We start from the raw sequence: 17,251 nt of genomic DNA, 5'->3' as shown, positions 1-17,251 counted from the left end.
TAAGATGTATTTGGCACAGTTTGCAGAGTCACAGCAGGATGGGCCCCAGAAGACTAGTAGATAACGATCCCAAGAATCACAGCAGTGGCCCAGTAGCCCTTTCTACCTGGGGGGGGGCAATGAAAATTGGTCTGACAGTAGGTCATTGGAGCAGTGACACAGGAGGAGGACAAGTTGGGGGGGCCGGGGCTGGGAGAAAAGTTAGAGTGCCTGGAGAAGGGTTGCGAAAGGGTGGGTTGGACAGAGAGAGTGGATCATCTGACCATCAAACGCTTCTACACGTTACGTTCTGGACTGTGCCCACTTGGTTATCACAGTATTATGTTCAAGTTGGCGAGTGAATGTAGATATTTATTTTTGAAGAGATTTGCATGAAAACCAGTTTTAGAATATGTATTCAACCAATGTCCTCAGACTGAGCATACTGACCTTCACTAAGCTACTTAGTATTTCCTTTTGTTGAAAAAGCTCTGCAGTCATGCTCTGCAGAGGGAAATCCGTTGTGACAAAGCAGAATTTTGATGTATGAGACAATTTACCTTAAGGTGCTCTTCGGGGCATGCTTTTCTCTTCCAAACAGTAGGAAAACGCATTTAGACTTCTGCTTTGATACAACTAAACTAGGGTGCATGATTTGAATTGAGCGCTCTAGTTCTATTAAGATAGGTAACAGGTGCCAGAAAACCACCCCAGAGGGGTGTTACCTATGTTAATAGAACTAGAGCGCTCCATTCAAATCATGCACCCTAGTTTAGTTGTATCAAAGCAGAAGGCTAAATGCGACAGTCGGCCTCTTACATGCTTTTAAGATTACGTTGCAGAGGCTGGACTAAAATAGAATCGTCTACAACTAGGTAATTTTTCTCAGTTAGGCACACCCATTCCTATTTAAATTAAGGAGTTTAAAAAATGCTTCTTTAAATATGGATATAAACTTCTGCTTGGTGACAAAAAATAATTATTTTTGTGCACCCCACCCTGGTCCTGAAATCACTGCCAGAGTGAGGAGGGAACCCGATGATGAAGCATGCTACCTAAAAGGGTAAAGTGACAGCATCATTGAAAGGAAGGTACCAACCAGTCAATACGACCACACAACTCCCATCTAACATACCTGTAGACAACAGCCTTTTGTTTTCCTACAAAGAAGCGTCTGTTATTCTTGATGTTTATAATCACTCAGTGATCCATCTATTATCATGATAAACACCTATATCCGCAACATGGACATACCAGGTTTCTTTGATGCAGTGTTCTACAAGTGCTATAAATGACTGCCTTTAACATCCTACTTGAAGGTAAAGGGTGGCTAGATAGAACTGGATTTGCTACCAGTCCACTTAGTATGGTCACAAGGGGGGCTGAAAAATCACGTAAATGCTTGGCATTGTTGATATATGAAGACTGGAAGATGGATGGGAACAAGAGTATATTATTTCACTACTCTATGTCACAAATTGACCGTAGGCTACCCGCTCACATCATAACTCCTTGGGTCATCTAAATGAATATCCCAAAACATTATCTGATTATTGTCCCATTACACTTGATCACAACAATTCCCATAGCTAGTTCCCTGGGGTGCTTCTGATGAGCTCCCACTCTGACATTACTTGTTTCTATCTTCAAGAGTGTGATTCGGCATTCCATACTTTCCACAGTGGGTCAGTTCCCAAGATGGACTCCATCTGGGAAGCCTTCAAAAACTAGATGGGGATATTTGTATCTCAAAATAAACATCAGGTCTTACAGTAATAAGGAGTTGGGTAAACAGCACTGAGAATAAATTGAGGCGATTGGAGCAGCAATATGCTGCTACTGGAGCTTAAGAGGGGCTGGCACCATTGACGTTGGCTCCGATGTCCTTCCGGGTATTTGTGGACACTGAGTTGTGTTCCTTGGCATGAGAGCGAATGATGAGATGTCCGGAAGGACTCTAGTTTCACACATTGACCATTGTTTAGTGCAGAACAATGTTGGAGTGCTGCTTAAAGTAGTGGAAGGTGCAGTAGTTTCCAGCCTGGGATTAATAGGCTCCCTCTTTAAACCGAAGACTCTCTCAGACTCTACAATTTCGGATCTCTAAAGCTCTCCGTAAATGAGGTTGGATAGAATTTTTATGTGGAATGAACCAGTCAACTGGGGTTCTGGGAGACAGCACAAGTTAAAATATACCAATATTACCTGGATACTTAGTGGCTACACCTGTTCTTGAGTAGACCTGTGTTACACTATTATATCAGGACTTCTGTACACCTTGAGACTGTGAAGAAGCCTAAAGGATATTAGAATTATGGCACTTGCTCTGAGCTAAGCCTGCTGAGCTTGTTATACTATAGAGATTAGAGGACAGTGTAAACAGGTTAGTCTTCAAGCAAAGAGCAGCAGAGGCAGAAAAGCAAGCTGTACAGTGCAGGAGGCTTGCACAACTTGCCTTACAGCACTGACTACAGGAAAGCTATAATGCTAGCCTACTGGCACTTACTTAGAAAGAAGAATAAGAGCTAGCATTATGGCATGGGGGACATGATTAATCAGCCAGCCTTAAAAGGCCGTAACTAGGAGAGAGGCATGAAAAGACAGGCTTACTGCAATATCTGGGACCAAAGCTTAAAGTGCTAACATTATGGTATCACGGCTTAAAATCACTAACTTTACAGCACTTACTGAGGAGGCTGCTCGAAAAACTTGCCTTACAGCACTGATTGAGGGGAATGATTAATGCCCTACCTATAGGCACAAAGTGAGAGCGAAGCTTAAAACATGAAAGCACGGAAATGAATACGGTTTTGAGCAAGTGGTCTACTAGCAGGGACTGAAAAGAATATCAGAAGGGATGGTTTTAAATCCTTCAGCGACAGCTGTTTGCTGATAAGAACAGAATACACTGGGAATCCGAAGGCTCTAGAGTGGGAACACATCATAGCCAAGAACAGAGGTAATCACTACTTTAAGCTTTACATAGCGGAATTATTTAAACAAATTTGATAGCAGGTCTACCGCGATGGGAAGAGAGAATCGTTGCTGCACACTGCCCAAAGCCATCCAAGTCCCTGAAATCTAAATCCACAAAACTCAAAAAGCCCTGTAAATTTTTTCCCCATGAAAATAGCCCTGCAACTAATAAACTTATACTGATAGAGCTACTGAGTTAATGAAGAGAAATAAGAGAGATATGTGATTTACAGCCACACCCACGATGGTGCTCCTATGGATGGGTTATTGAAGCATATATTTTGCCCCTAACAGAGAATATACCTGTGCATAAACAAACTGAACAAGCTATTGTGTGTTCTAGTGTCCTGATTCTCAGAAAGTACGCCTACTCGGCCAGTGAAAAGGATGCACTTTTATGCAGACCTAGAAAGGAGTTACAAGCACCATACTTTTTGTTAAGTGTTCCAAAGAGAATCAAACAATTACTAATGGTTACACTCTACTTCAAATTGCACACCGATATTTCTTCATGAATGCAATGGGAATTATGCATCTTGAAGTCTTTTGAATGGAAAGAAAATCTCCATTTAGTAAGAATGGAGCCCTTGAAAGTGGACACAATCTTCAATCCCCCGCCCCCTACAACATACCACGAAAAATAAAATAATGTCTTTTAAGAAAAACTTCAAAATATAAGCTATATCAACTTATCAAAGGGGATAATGTTTTTTAAGGCAACCACTGACAGGTTTCTTTCTGTGACAGTGGAAAAACAATTGCCATTCATGTCAAATGTCAAGCTTTCTCCACCGAGAATATTTAGTACATAACTCACGAGGATCGCACAAAGAAGAACGGTATGTGAGACAATGTATTATAGCATTTCCTGAGCTCAAACATAAGTTATTGAACATAGTCTTTTGACAGATATACTTTTTAGAAACCTCTGTAGGAGTACCATAGACTGGTTTCTTACTACTGTGAAACCATATCATGGTTTCCACTTACAACAATGTCACTGCCAGAGTACTAGCCAACTTGTGCTTTACTCTTTAATTGGATTATAAAATTGTACTCTGTTTCATCATCTGTGTGCTACGTAACACAATGGATATACAACAGGATTAACAATTTGTGAGTAGGTCAATTTAACACAATTTTAATATTAACCTAAATGAGTATGATTTCAAAATCTTCAAATATGGATTTTTTGTTTGAGAACATGCTTTATTTCAATAGCTGTTGCACGTATCATATTTCAAACATTTATTGGGTATGGTTTTAGCACTGATTCAGTCTTATTGATTTTTATGTTAGTCTTCCATTAGTTGGGCCACCATGTTGATGGTATGAATTATTTGTTTGATCAACCAGGTTGAATCAAATAGTTACTATAGTAGCTATTACAGGACATAAAATGGAATGGCAAACGAAAAGTTTTTACAAAAAAATTTGAGGTGCGTCCTAAAAAAATTCAGCGGCAACAACTTATTTTTTTTTTCCCAATCGGCCTCATAAAAGTACTCCTTGAATGAAGATTAAGCAATATTTTACCATTTCTTTTATATTAAACTTATGGAAACATTTGAGGTTGTACCCGAATAAGTATGGTATTATACATCACCTAAGCAGCAGGTGTTGACCAGAATTTCAAGTAGGCCCACATTACCCCTGTTGATATGTCTAAATGGAAAGAATGCAGTTACTAACTCCATGTAAACAGTTGCCCTTGAGTTCAGGGATGCGTCTAAACTAGGCAACCCTGTCACCTCCTGTGACTTTGAGTGATGATTAATGGGTACCAGCTTTACCATGCCTTTGATCAACTAATAAGCTGTAGTTTGTGCATTTCATAGGAAGGACTGCACCTACCATAAACAACATCAAGTATGCTAAGCCTGTATAGTGTTGGATCATTAGGTCCAGTGTAAAACACTGCTGCTATCTTCACTTCTCTCAAGAACTGGAATGTAAACATTCAGAAGAAAAACATTTTACCTGCCTGAAATGAAATTGCAGCTACAAAATCAAATGCATTGGAATAGCTGGTGCTTTAGAATCACACAATTTGAAATTCACCTTGCAGCAGTAAAAAAAACTGCCCTTCCCTATATGTCTGCAAAGTTTAAATATCACTATTGAACACTCAGCATTTCTAGTGCCTCTCTTATGATGTAGAACCCTAGGGCAATTTCTTGAGAAAGCAGAACTTTGCTCATGGCATGATGAATTTTAGCAGCATAGTACAACCAAGCCATGTAGTCAAACAACATTAAAACATTTTTCTTTTAACATTTTAAGTTTTTGGGGGTGAAGCATGTGTCTCAGCTGGTAAGATTCAAGAGATTTAAGATGGATATTTTCAGCTAGGAACCAGCTGAAAGATCACAATCTGCAATGGAGCTCCACAGATGTTTGAGAGACCGAGCCACACAAGTGTTTTTTGGGAAAAGTTATTAGGCAGGAATAGCACTCTTCTAATACAGAATAAAGCAAATTATACAAGGAAATCCTTGATAGAAGGCTCTCCCCTGAACAAAAGGTATGGCATTTGAATTTAAATTTATTGTACAGTTAATAAAAACTCACAATATTAAAACGTACAAATATTAAAAGTTAATGACTTCTTTTAAAACAAAGGGAGCCGTGGTTCCAGTGTTTAAGAGCATAAAAGTCTCAGCTCGGGTTGCGTAAGGACCTGTAGGGTTTACGTGGCCATGGTGCTTCCAAATTTCGGAGCGAAGATAACCAGGGGAGTTTACTTTGTTATTGTTTGGCTAATGTTTTGACTACACCCTCTGGTTTTTTCATTTAGTCTAGTGGCCACTATGTCGAAGTATTTTGTTATTCTGCAATTTAGCTGAGTTTCTTCGGGGTTAAAACAAAGCATCACGGCTTGCCTGCAACTCCTTATGCCCTTCTGGTTCCATAGGGTCCGAAGCAGAGAACACCTTATGTCCCGGAGGTTTGTGCAAATGCAGATAATGTGTATGAGGTCCTCCTTCCCTGAAAGACAAATGTGTATGAGGTCCTCCTTCCCTGAAAGACAAAGGCGGCATTGATTTGCAGAGTTTTCCCTTGTCCATGGTGCAAGGTGCGGAGCTATAGGAATTTTGCCCAGGCGCATGTTAAGGAACTTGTTTTTTGTCTTGTGTGTGAGGCCCGTTGTTAAGTACTCTTGTAGTTTCAGTGCGCTGTAGCCTTTCAACACGACCCATCCGTGCGCTCTCTTGGCTAAGGTAGCTTTGTCCTCAATTGCTGAAATCATCTTGGAGACTTTTGACACCACTTTTTTGAAGGTGCCACGGTCAGTTGCCGACTCCCATAGGGCTGTTAGTCCTAAGGTCTTCAATAATTCCATTAAGTAGGTCCTTGCAGGTGAGTTATCTCTGCCGATCAGTTCGGTCCAGAGGTGGGCATTTAGGGATCCGTTATCTGCATCTCTGATTTTCCGCCAGTTTTTTATATATACGCCTCTTCTCTCCACCACTTGTTTCTGCAGGCCGAATTCGAGGCGGATTTGTGCGGGCGATGAGTTGGTAGGGAGATGGAAAATTGCCCTGTGTGCTCGGCTGATGGTTTTGTCTAATGTTATTGCGTCTCTGCTTCGCATAGGCTCGCTGCCGTAGTTGAGCATGGGCTGTAAGCGAGCTTTTAGTACCTGTAGCAGAGGGCCCAGTGACCGGTCGGGGAGTGCTTTCTGCAAAGGCTTTATCGATAGGTGGAATGTTGTGCCCTTTCGACGTATGGCCTCTAGTTGATGTTTAAAGGAGCCATTACCGTCTATTATGAGGCCTAGATATTTGTAAGAGGCTACCTGATCAAGCCTCTGTCCGTCCAGGAACCATGCGGGTTTCCGTTTTTTATGGTAATTTATTGTCATAACTTTTGTTTTGTTTAGATTAGATTAATTATTAACAAATTAGTTTTTGAGAAAGCATTGGATTGGTCGAGAAGATGTTGAAGACCGACGGGGGACCGGCTGATGAGGACTAGGTCGTCTGCATAGAGGAGGTTTGAGAGCGTGATGTTGCCTAGTCTAGGAGCATGGGATTTTACTGTCTCCAGTTCGCCAGGAAGGTCTGCAAGAAAGAGATTAAACAACATGGGGGCAAGGACGCAGCCTTGTTTCAGACCTTTGCTGGTCTTGATTTGTCTCGAGAGGTGCGTTCCGGGTCCCAGTTTAATCCTTACCCAAGTGTCAGTATGTAGCATTACCAGCTGCTGTAAGAGTGGGCCTGGAATTCCCCATCTGTCCAACTTCCGCCAAAGTTTGTGTCGAACTATATGGTCGAACGCGGCGCTGTAATCAATAAAGCACATGAAGAGGGAACTCTTGGAAGCTTTTGCTGCGTCGGACAGAAGGGTTAGCGCCATGATGTTTGTCGAGGTGCCCTGGCCACTGTGGAATCCGGTTTGGGTCGCTGGGATGATGTTATTTGCTGTTGCCCAAGATGTTAGGTTCTCCAAGATGAGGCCCGCATAGTATTTTGCCTCTGTATCAATTAAGGCTATAAGAGGGTAACTACTTGGGTCATTTCTGCCACCCTTTTTGTAGATCGGGCTTATTATCGAGCCGCTCCAGGATGTTGGTATTTTTGCTGTTTCCCTTATTGCGTGAAATACTGTGGTCAGGATGGTGCTCCAGAAGGCTGGGTCTTGCTTATATAGTATTGGCGGGATCCCGTTAGGACCGGGGGCCCCCTCGAGTTTGCCCTTTAAGATTAGTTTTCTTAACCTGTCTGGTATTTCCAGGAATGAATTTTCTTCTCCAATTACGGGTTGGTCGAATGTTGGTGATAGACCTTTATCTTCAATTGACGTTTGGTCCTGGGTTGGTTTCCGCCTGTGGGCTTGGTTCTCTTTGTGATTGAGTGTTCCGAGATTGTCAGAGCTCTGGCGCGCTCCATCTGACCTGTCTCCCCCTGTTGTTTCGATCGTTGCTGGGTCAGTTGTATTGAAGTGAGCTGATAAGTATGTAGCCCAGTCGGATTTGGATATGTTGGAGTTGATGCCTTTGTGACCTGGCTGTTGGAGGCTATGAATGATCTTCCAAAAGCCGCAGCTATTCTTCTGTTTGGAATTGTGAAGAATTTTTATCCAGAGATCCTCATTCAGTTGCCTTTTCCTTTCCCAGGTATTCTTTTTTAGCAGTGCTTTTAGTATGCGAAGTTTCTTTTGAATGTCCACGATGTTAGGGTATTTTCGGAGTTGTTTGAGAGTCTTTTTTATTTCTCGCTTTATATTTTTTGTCTCCGCAGTTGTTAGTTTGCCATATGTGAGCCTGGTGGTGGTGTTACCTTTTTGAGTTTTTATCTCTGTAGCGTGTTTAGCTCCTATTTCCGTTACAAAGTCTACCCAGGCATCAAGTAGGTTATTGTTTGAGCTGAATGTCTGGTGTATGATTGTTTTTGCACTGGTTGATAGTTTCTCAGGCTCAGTAGGCTTGCATCTTATTCTTCTGTAGTTGATTGTATGTTCAGTGACTATGTATCTTCTTTCAAGTGCATCGTTCACGCAGGTGAGTCCAAGGTTGGCTTCTAGTGGCAAATGATCGCTTTGGGCACTTTCTCCTACCTTGAACGAGTTTATTTTCTCGTACAGTGGAAGTGACACAAGCACGTAGTCGAGGTATGATGAAGTGCTTGATGAGAAATATGTTGGTGCTGGAAGAATGTCCTCTATGAAACATCCGTTGAGCACTCTTAGGTTTAGTTGTTCTAGTTCTTTTACTAACTGGGTTGAGGTTTTAGTGTGTTTGTTTAGGGAGGGGATGGATTGGCTTGAGATTTTCCAGATATTGTCCATTTCCTTTGTTATATCGTCCTTAGTTTTTTCTCTAAAAAGGCTAAGGTTAAAGTCTCCTACCACAAGTATGTTCTCCATATCCCCATCAACCATGAGTTTTGTCAATTCTTTGACAAGTTCCCTTGACCCAGATATCTTGTGCTTCGGATGTAAGTATATGTTTATGACTTGTAGCTGTTAAGTGACCTGATTGTTTTTGACTGCGAGTGATATGGACTGTATTTCGTTTGGTGAGGTAATTTCTTCACTATTTGCTACCGTTGTGCCAATGGTTGATATTGAGGCGAGTATTGCCAGTCCGCCCGAACTTCGACCATATTGAGAGCCTCTAGTTGCCGGGTGGGTCAAGGTTGTGTAACCTTGTAAAGGAATATCGTTTAATTTCCAAGTTTCTTGGAGGAGGATCAGGTCGAAACATTTTAAGTAGGTTAGTGTGTCAGGGTCATCCAGTTTGTCTGAAAGGCCGTTGATATTCCAGCTGCATATTTTGATTTTAGTGAGGGGGTCCGCTGAGTCGGGGATTAAGGCTGGCGCTCTTTGTCAGTTGGTATCGCCTCCAGGTATGGTGCGTGTTATTGTTGAGCTGCATGATGATGGTTGCTGAGAGATGAGGTTATGAGAAAACAATGAATATTTTTCCAGTCCTGGAGAGTAGCTAAGTGCTCCTTTCAGTATTGATTTTGCCAGATGGGGGCGTTCTTGTTTGCTTTCTTCAAGGAGCAGAGTGGGATAAGCTGGCATTTTTCCCACTTCGAGCTTGATTCCCCACTGTGAAAATCTGAGAGATTCGTTCATGATTGAGTTTGCTACCTTACTTGTTGTCCATGTGGTCTTTGTTGTTTTGTGTGGGTGGGGGTGGGGGGCTGGTTGGAATTCAAGTGTTAGTAGATCAGTAGTTTTTATGTTTTTTAATTTGTCTATTGAATTGATTAACTTTAAGATGTTGCCCCTGTTTAAAGTGTCCACTCTCCCTCTGGATATAAATTCGGGGATGAATAAGATTATGTCAGAGTCTTTTTCCCCGAGGGGCGGTGTTTGCTGGTGCGTTTGTTGATCGGTGTGGGTGTTCCCATGTGGCTGATGGATTTGGAAAGCTAATGATCTGCAATTGGAAATCAACCCCTCCGATTTCTCCTTCGTCTGACTGCTTTCTGTGTAGGCGACACTTGTTGTTCGGGGGTTCTTTGTTGTTTCGCTAATAGTGGTCTCAGTTTTATCGCAGATGCAGTTTTTAGATATGTTTTTTGATATGACTTCTGTTCGGATTGATTTGGGCTCCTACCTGCTTACTGGCTTCCAGGATTAGTTGCGTTGTTACTGCTTGGCATAGCCGTTGCCCTTTTTGTTCCATTTCTGGTGGGTTTCTGGTTGCTGGGTTGTTTGTTTGACCGGCAGAGTTCTGCTCTGAGTGGAGGCTAGGGGCCTCTTTTAAGGGTATAAGGATTCCTGTTCCTACTTCTATTGGCGTCTTTGAGCACAGTAGGTTTATAGGTGGTGGTGTGAGATTTGTGAGTTCCCTTTGGTGCTCACGGTCGCCTGGTAGCTCCTTGTTCCTCGGTGTGGTAAGAGGGCTGTTCTCTTCTCTGCTATACACTTCTGCTGTTTTCTTATTCCGGCCCTTTCTTTTTTGCTTTCGTCGGGCCCGGGCGTGAGGTGGACTCTCCAGTGACTCGATTCGTCCTCTTGTAAGGATTTTCTGGGGCGGTTCTTCGGATAGAGTTGTGGTGGTTGTGGGCTGGCACCACTGCGTGATGGTTTTTTGTGAGTCTTTGCTGTTTCCTATTACCCTTTTGTTAGGAGGGCTATCGGACCTGGCCTCTGTTGATGGAAGTTTTGTTGTAATTGATTCTGTGTCGGTCTTATCAAGCCTGTCGTTTTTTGGGGGAGGCTTTGTGATAGTTGTTTTTATATCCTCCAGGAGGTTGCCCAACATCGTTGGTAGAGATGATAGTTTATCGATGATTGGCGAGCAGATGCAGTTTTTTTCAGTTTGGATTAGTTTAACTGAATCTTGTCCTCTTTTTATGAGGCCGTTAAGATCAGCAAGTTTTCTATCAATCCCCATGGTGGCCTCTGCTAGCCTTTGTAAGACTGTCAGTTGGAGGTCAAGCTTATCTGATTGGTACTGAAGTGCCGTTGATGATAGCTGTATTGTGTTAAGTAAGGTTGCCCAAAAGGAGTTAACGGGGTCTCTGGTCCCATCTATGGGGGGGTGGGAGCTTTCTTCGCTGTTGCTGTTAGTAGGTTCCGTTACGTTATATGCTGCCACTAATTCGCTCCATTCTTGGGATACCAGGAAGGTCATGTCTCTATCTGGGGGACTTTGGTCCCCTCTTGCAATATTTGGTGAGGAATTTACACAGCCGGGCTTTGGTCCATGTGTGACAGGAGCCTCTGTGTAGCCTTGAGATTTTTGTTCTAAGTTTGGGTGAGCGTCGAGTGATTGCGAGAATGATGTTTCTTGATTTGTTGCTGCTTCTGCCACCGCCTGCTATGTGTATAGGGAAGGAATGATTGGGGATAAATGACAATGTTTTTTGATGCTGTTGTGGAGTCCCAAGGGCCCTTCCAGCTCTGGGGCATGTTTTCTAGATGTGTCCCACATTGGTGAAGGACTTATTTGGTTTGTTTCCTCAGTGCGTCCCTCGATACTTCCCTCTACGGGTCCCTCTAACAAAGGGGCTTGGCTAATGGCAACTTCTGGTGACATTTGCCTTCTAGAATCTTGTGCCCGGTGGTCCCCTGCGCCTGCATCGTCTCCGATGAGGTCCGTTCTCTCACTTGGCGTCGGTGCCTTGTGTATTTCTGCTGCTATATAGCCTTTGATTTGAGGCAAAGCATTGTTGGTGCTAGTTGGTTGTAGTGGAGATTGGAGGCCCGAAATGAGGTCATTTGTAGAGTAGATTGCATTTCCTGGATTTGTAAAAAAGTTAAATTTTGTATAAATTTTCGGCTGGAAGTTGTATTGTGGTTTCGTTTGCTGTCCCGCTAAATTAATTAGTTGGTGGGTATTTTTCCTTTTGCTGCTACTGGGTTGGGCCAGAGGTAAGATTGGGCTCTGGTCAAAGTCTTTATCGGGTGACAGACCGTCGATTGTGCTAATATTGATTTCGTTGGGGCTAATTTCCGACAAGTTGGTATTGCTGATTGTTTTGTCGTTTTCTTTGGTGTGGTTAGATATTCGCTTATTTTTTTCCGGTGACGCTGAGCTCGTGGTTGTGTTATTTCTCTTTCGTTTGGCTGGTTGCTTTGTTGGAGGTCTTCTTTCTCTTCCCGACCTCATGGTAGTCCTCTGATAGTCCGCTGGACCCCTTTCGATGTCTCTTAATGTCTCTCTGTACCTCAGTGTCTGTGTCTCTCCGTGTCTATGTCTCTCACGGTGACAGTGCTTCTCTCTGCCGTGGACCTCTATTTAGGCGCTCATTAGCGTTGCGGTGGTTTGCAGCGGCTCGAGTTCTCCCTGCTTGCTGCTCCGCAGCTGCTCACGGTATTCACGGTGCTCCGCTCGTGGGCAGTGTCTTGCGTGCTGCAAGCAGGTGGGCTGTGAGCTGTAGGCTGTGGGCTGTCTCACTCTCCTACGGCCGCGCTCAGCTTCGGGGGAGGGATTGAGGGAAGGGGAGGGGGGCTGCTACCGGGTATCTGTCACCGGGAGTCCCAGCCTCCTACCTGCCGTCACCTCGCTCCTCACACCACACTTTCTCTCGCTGGCTGATTATCAGTATGGGGCCGCAAACAGTTGTCTCTTCGATGGTGCGGCCGTCAGAGCACCAGTAGGGATGAGTAGGGATCAGTTGATTAATTAATTATTTCAAGCAATGTGGGGTGAGTGCGGGTAAAAGTACAGGTGACAGTTTATCTCGAGTACACACTCACCGCCGTCAATGGTCAGATCCGAGTTCTATACCAAGACCACCAAAAAGCTCTCTCTCTCAGCTCCCGCATCCACTCGCGGGTGGGGGAATTTGTGTCCGGGGAGGGGCAGGCTGGAGGCTGGATGCTGGTGGCTGGGCGTCCCGGTGCAAGGGCGTCCCGGTGCACTGGTGCAAGTGCCTCGCCTCGCCTCACCACGCCTCTCCGTGTAGCTCCGCTGTGGCCGCTGTAGCCCCGCTGTGGTGCCGTGATGTCCCGACCTGGCGCAAGGGAGCCGCTTGCGCAGCCAAGATATTTGGCAGTCACTTGGCAGTCGCTTGGGGCGCTTAGGGCTTGGTAGTTTGGAGGAATTAAGGACCGCCAAGCGCTCGAACCTCGGTTCTATGCTGCTCGGTGGCGGATGCGTCCTGCTCGCCCAGCTCGTTTGCTGCTTGCTGCTTCGAATGCTCCGCTCCGTTTCCACTAAAAGGTATGGCAAGATTGTGGCTCATCCTCTCCTTTCCCTTGCACACGGTAAACAAACGCAGAAGTATAAGTTGACAGTTGGAGCAGTCGGCATGCGAGGCAGGGAAAGCAGAAGGTCTTTACGAAGTGTGAGGGCACAATTGGTTTGGACCAGGCAGCTAGCAAGACTCTCCGAGTGAGAGTCAGAGAGGCAAGGAAGAAATGCCATTAGGAACGGAGGGTCCTGTGAGGCCAATCTTTCTTCCCAGCCTGAGGAGAAGGTATGGTTAGCGCAAAAGCATAATGACGACTAAAGATAAAATGAACGTTCAGGTACTTCAATGTTAAACAGTAATGGCACCTTGTGTTATAAAGAAGGTTTATCAGAAGGTTAAACATAGAGCCCTCAACATAAATAGGGCAAGTTTGGAGAAAAACAGGCAGCAGAAACTTAAAAACAGAGCGATGCCTTTCACTAATGATTCTGGGCTAACTTCATGGGTAATTTTGACTCCATACATTTTGTGCCTCCTTATTCAACATAACTGGGGAAATAGATGATAGACAATGTAGGCATCCTCAGGTTGAACTACTACAACACTAAAGGGACTACAAAGGCTGACAAAGCGAATATAGGGCCTGTTAAGTAGGAGAGAACTGGAGTACAGAGCTGAACTAACGAGAGAATACACTCAAACAAATTAGCTGAAACATGTAGTGTTAAAGAGGTTGAATCACAAATAGATAATTACAGGTATCTGCTGTCAGACTGCTAGTGCAGTAAGATGTTCGTGATAAGTAGGGGAAATCATGGACATGAGGAGCGGTGGGCGGTTGAATACTTCTTTGGAGGAAAATAGTATCTAAGGTTGAATACTTCTTTGGAGGAAGATAGTTGGAAGCAGGTTTATCCCAGCTTTTACATACTGCCACCCTCCTTCTATTGTCGCTTGCAGGAAACTGGGAAAGGATCCTTTCACAAAATAGTTGTTTTTAAGATTACTTAAAATTAATCTAAATTGTAATAGTGGCATTACAGTAAAAATACCGAAATTCGAAAAGGAAGAGACATTCGGATGCAGAGTTAAAAAATGGGGTATAAAAAGGAAGTGTGGCAATGGCAGAAAATTACAGCTGTAATGCGGTTTTAGAGAATAAAAAGACGTAAATAAGTATTTTACACCTATAATCTGCGTATTCACTTCACGGATACTGAAGGATCTGTGTGAATCCAGTAGTCATACTTGGAACTTGAAGAACTACACATACTTAATAATGCATGAGAAAGATTTTCACAGAAACCTAAAATAATGCAATTAAAGTAAAATAAATGAGGTGAGGCACGGTGTAGAAACTGGCTGCACATTTAGAATGGTGGTGTCACTTTTTTTTTAATGAGGAGCATGAAATCAACTTGATAGCGGGAGCATCTTGTTTAGATTGGTGCTAGAAAACCGAAAAATACGGCTAGATAGCCCCCCATTTGTTGTCCACGTCGAAATGATTTAACAGAGGTATTCTGAGTGACAAACTAAAATGTTATGGTTCACAATATAAAAAAATAAATCACTGTGGATAATTTGCTACTACAATGTATGATGACAGATTTCTTACCTCAGAGTAAAGATCTGAGGGGCGACTCATGCTGCCCGTGCAGTTGTTGATGCTGGCCCGGCAGCAGCTGAGGGGCACACTGTTGTTTTTTGCTTCCACATACCAGCGCGTTTTCACCCAGTCTGAGTAGTTATGGATTCCACAGCAGTGCAGCTGCAACATAAATATTCAGTTAGCACTTTCGAGCCTAGATAGGTCTTTTATCCAACTGGTGCTTTTGTTACCTACATTAAGGAGTGACGGAATCAGGGATGTGATACAAACACATGCTTTGAACTATTTTGGAAGAAACAAAACCAAATCTTAATTTGCTTTGGACTTTCAGTTCAAAGCTTTCTTCACAATTAGATCATGTGAAACAGGCAGGCAAAAAATCTCAAAAGTTTTACTTATAACAAAATAGGCATTCAAGCGTCACAGAAATGAGAAGTAAACTACTGCAGAATGAACGTCAGGCGGAGGAGCCACAGACCCTTTTTTAGGTCTCGCGCCTAGTGTTGCAGTGCACAACACTGCCCGTGCAGCGAGAGACCTCATGTAGGGAGTTTGAAAACGGACCTAGGAATCAAACACGCTCGTGGGTGTGCTTTTCCTTTTGGCCCACGCTATTGGCCTTTGCGTTCGTCTTTTTATCAGACAGCACGTAATTGGCCTATGGCGGGCGCATTGTCCGCCCATGGCCTACTGGTGTCGATTACGCGCACAGCTGCCACCTGGTTTCAATTCTCGTGCGCAGACACGGGCGCAATAATTGAAACCACATGTCTTGCTGTGGCGCGCTCGCACCCACCACTCGCGGGCTTCTTTTTTCTTGAATCCATTTCAAAGGGAAGCAACTAAATGAAAGAAGGAAAGCGAGGTGGGCTGCTCCCGTGCACCACTTGTTTCCTTCAGCTGTTGCTAGTTTTAGAACTAGCCCATATTCATTTGCGTGTGATGTAGTGGAACTGTAGGGGCCTGATGCAGTTATATTATTTGAGGCTTTAGAACTACTCTAGAGTCTCTGGATATAATATTTAGTTGCGAGTAGGCCTACACCTGCGTCTTTAACTGTTTTGGATTTGATGGCTGTTATTTGAGATTTGTAGGACGGGCACTTTGTGGGGGTAATCCTCGCAGGGATGCAGGTTCTAATGCCGCATGGTGCCAGCGACTGCTGCCTTAAAGGGAATGCTCAAAACTTATCAAAACAATAGAGCATCTGTTCTGCAAAAAGCACTACATGAGCTTTTTTTAGCATAAAATGCTGATTTGGAGAGAATATGCGTTTATTTATGCTGTTTATTCAATCTACGAGGCTGGCACTCCTCCCTGCAGTAATCCCCTCGCACAGCAGCTGAACAGCAGTTCACTTTTCTCAGGTTGGTTTCCTGATAGTTACTAACTAAAGACCCTTTGCTCTCAAGCACACACCAGTCGCTAGAGGAGACAAAACACTGGTGTGAGCTCTGAACCTTTTGCAAATTGGGTCCTGGGGATAGTTTTCTAGATATATATATGTATTTCTCCCAAATTAAAACGGTGCTTCATTTGATGCGCAATGGAATTAATGAAATACTGCAGTGAAGCTTCAAAATGTAGATTTTAGATAGCTGCGCGGCGTTATGCTATGGCAACCTGCATTTTAAACCTCTCCAGCCAGAACCCTAAAAATGCTTAGCTCCATAACACGGAGAGGAAGGTTCAATTCTAAGGCCTATCTATATTATACGATCCTGCAAATGACGTCTAGGGAGCCAGCTGCATCTGTGACTGACTGACCGATCTCCACCGACAATCCAGAGAAATCCCTTTGCATGGAAATATACCTATTTCATCATTTTGCAGCCATCATTGAAATAATGACATTAATGGAATGCGATGCTCGTTTGGTGCAGCTTTTTGTTGGTAACCGTCAGGGACCAGAGATTCTGTTATCTCGGTGAAGTGGATGCTACTTAAGTTACTTAAACCTGTTGCCAGTCCCGCTTTATCAGCTTTATGGATTCCGGGCTGGGTGCCCTTTCCAGTTTGTTGACTCTGTCTGCTTTGGGTCCTGTGCCCGCACCTTCTCCTCCATCAGGTCATACCTAGTCTTCCCTCTTCCAGACACTCTCCTTCTGGACCTTCTTCAGATTTTAAAACTGCACCCCTCTCGTCCCTCTTCCCCGTCCTCATATATTCTCGTTTGTGGTAACGTGTTCTTCACTATGACCACTCTGCAATGATTGGTTGTGCCAATGCATAATATTTTCCTGTGTATGAAATGTTCCCAGATCTCATAATTTTAATTATTCAGGCAAACATCTCTGGCTTTATCCAGCATATTATACTGGTCACTTGAGGCTTCCTTCAAAAACAGGCATACTCCGCCCAGTTCCCTGTTTAAGCTCTTACACTGTGCTTGCATAAACGTGAGCTTTTGTGTTGAAGGCTCCAGCTTCAACGGTGAAGACACAAATCCACACCACACAATTCAAAACCACCCATCACAATTTCACTACGCATAATACCACTCAGCAAGACTTCATTCAACTCCACATAATACTACTCACTACCACATAAATACACCGCACATAAAACCAGTCTATACCACATA

At 43.6% G+C, this 17,251-nt stretch overlaps 1 protein-coding gene across 1 annotated transcript in view; it reads right to left on the bottom strand.

Annotated features, from left to right (window-relative positions):
* TSPAN3 (tetraspanin 3) overlaps positions 1 to 17,251 on the bottom strand; it is a 246,175-nt gene that overhangs the window by 33,605 nt on the left and 195,319 nt on the right. The window contains exon 5 of the mRNA XM_078684946.1: positions 14,674 to 14,826. Coding sequence (XP_078541072.1) covers positions 14,674 to 14,826 — 153 coding nt within the window. The remainder of the gene's footprint in view (positions 1 to 14,673; positions 14,827 to 17,251) is intronic.

This window comes from Lissotriton helveticus, chromosome 3_2 (assembly GCF_964261635.1).
Source record: "Lissotriton helveticus chromosome 3_2, aLisHel1.1, whole genome shotgun sequence".
Classification (NCBI taxonomy): Eukaryota; Metazoa; Chordata; class Amphibia; order Caudata; family Salamandridae; genus Lissotriton; species Lissotriton helveticus.
This window is presented reverse-complemented; position numbering and strand designations above follow the sequence as displayed.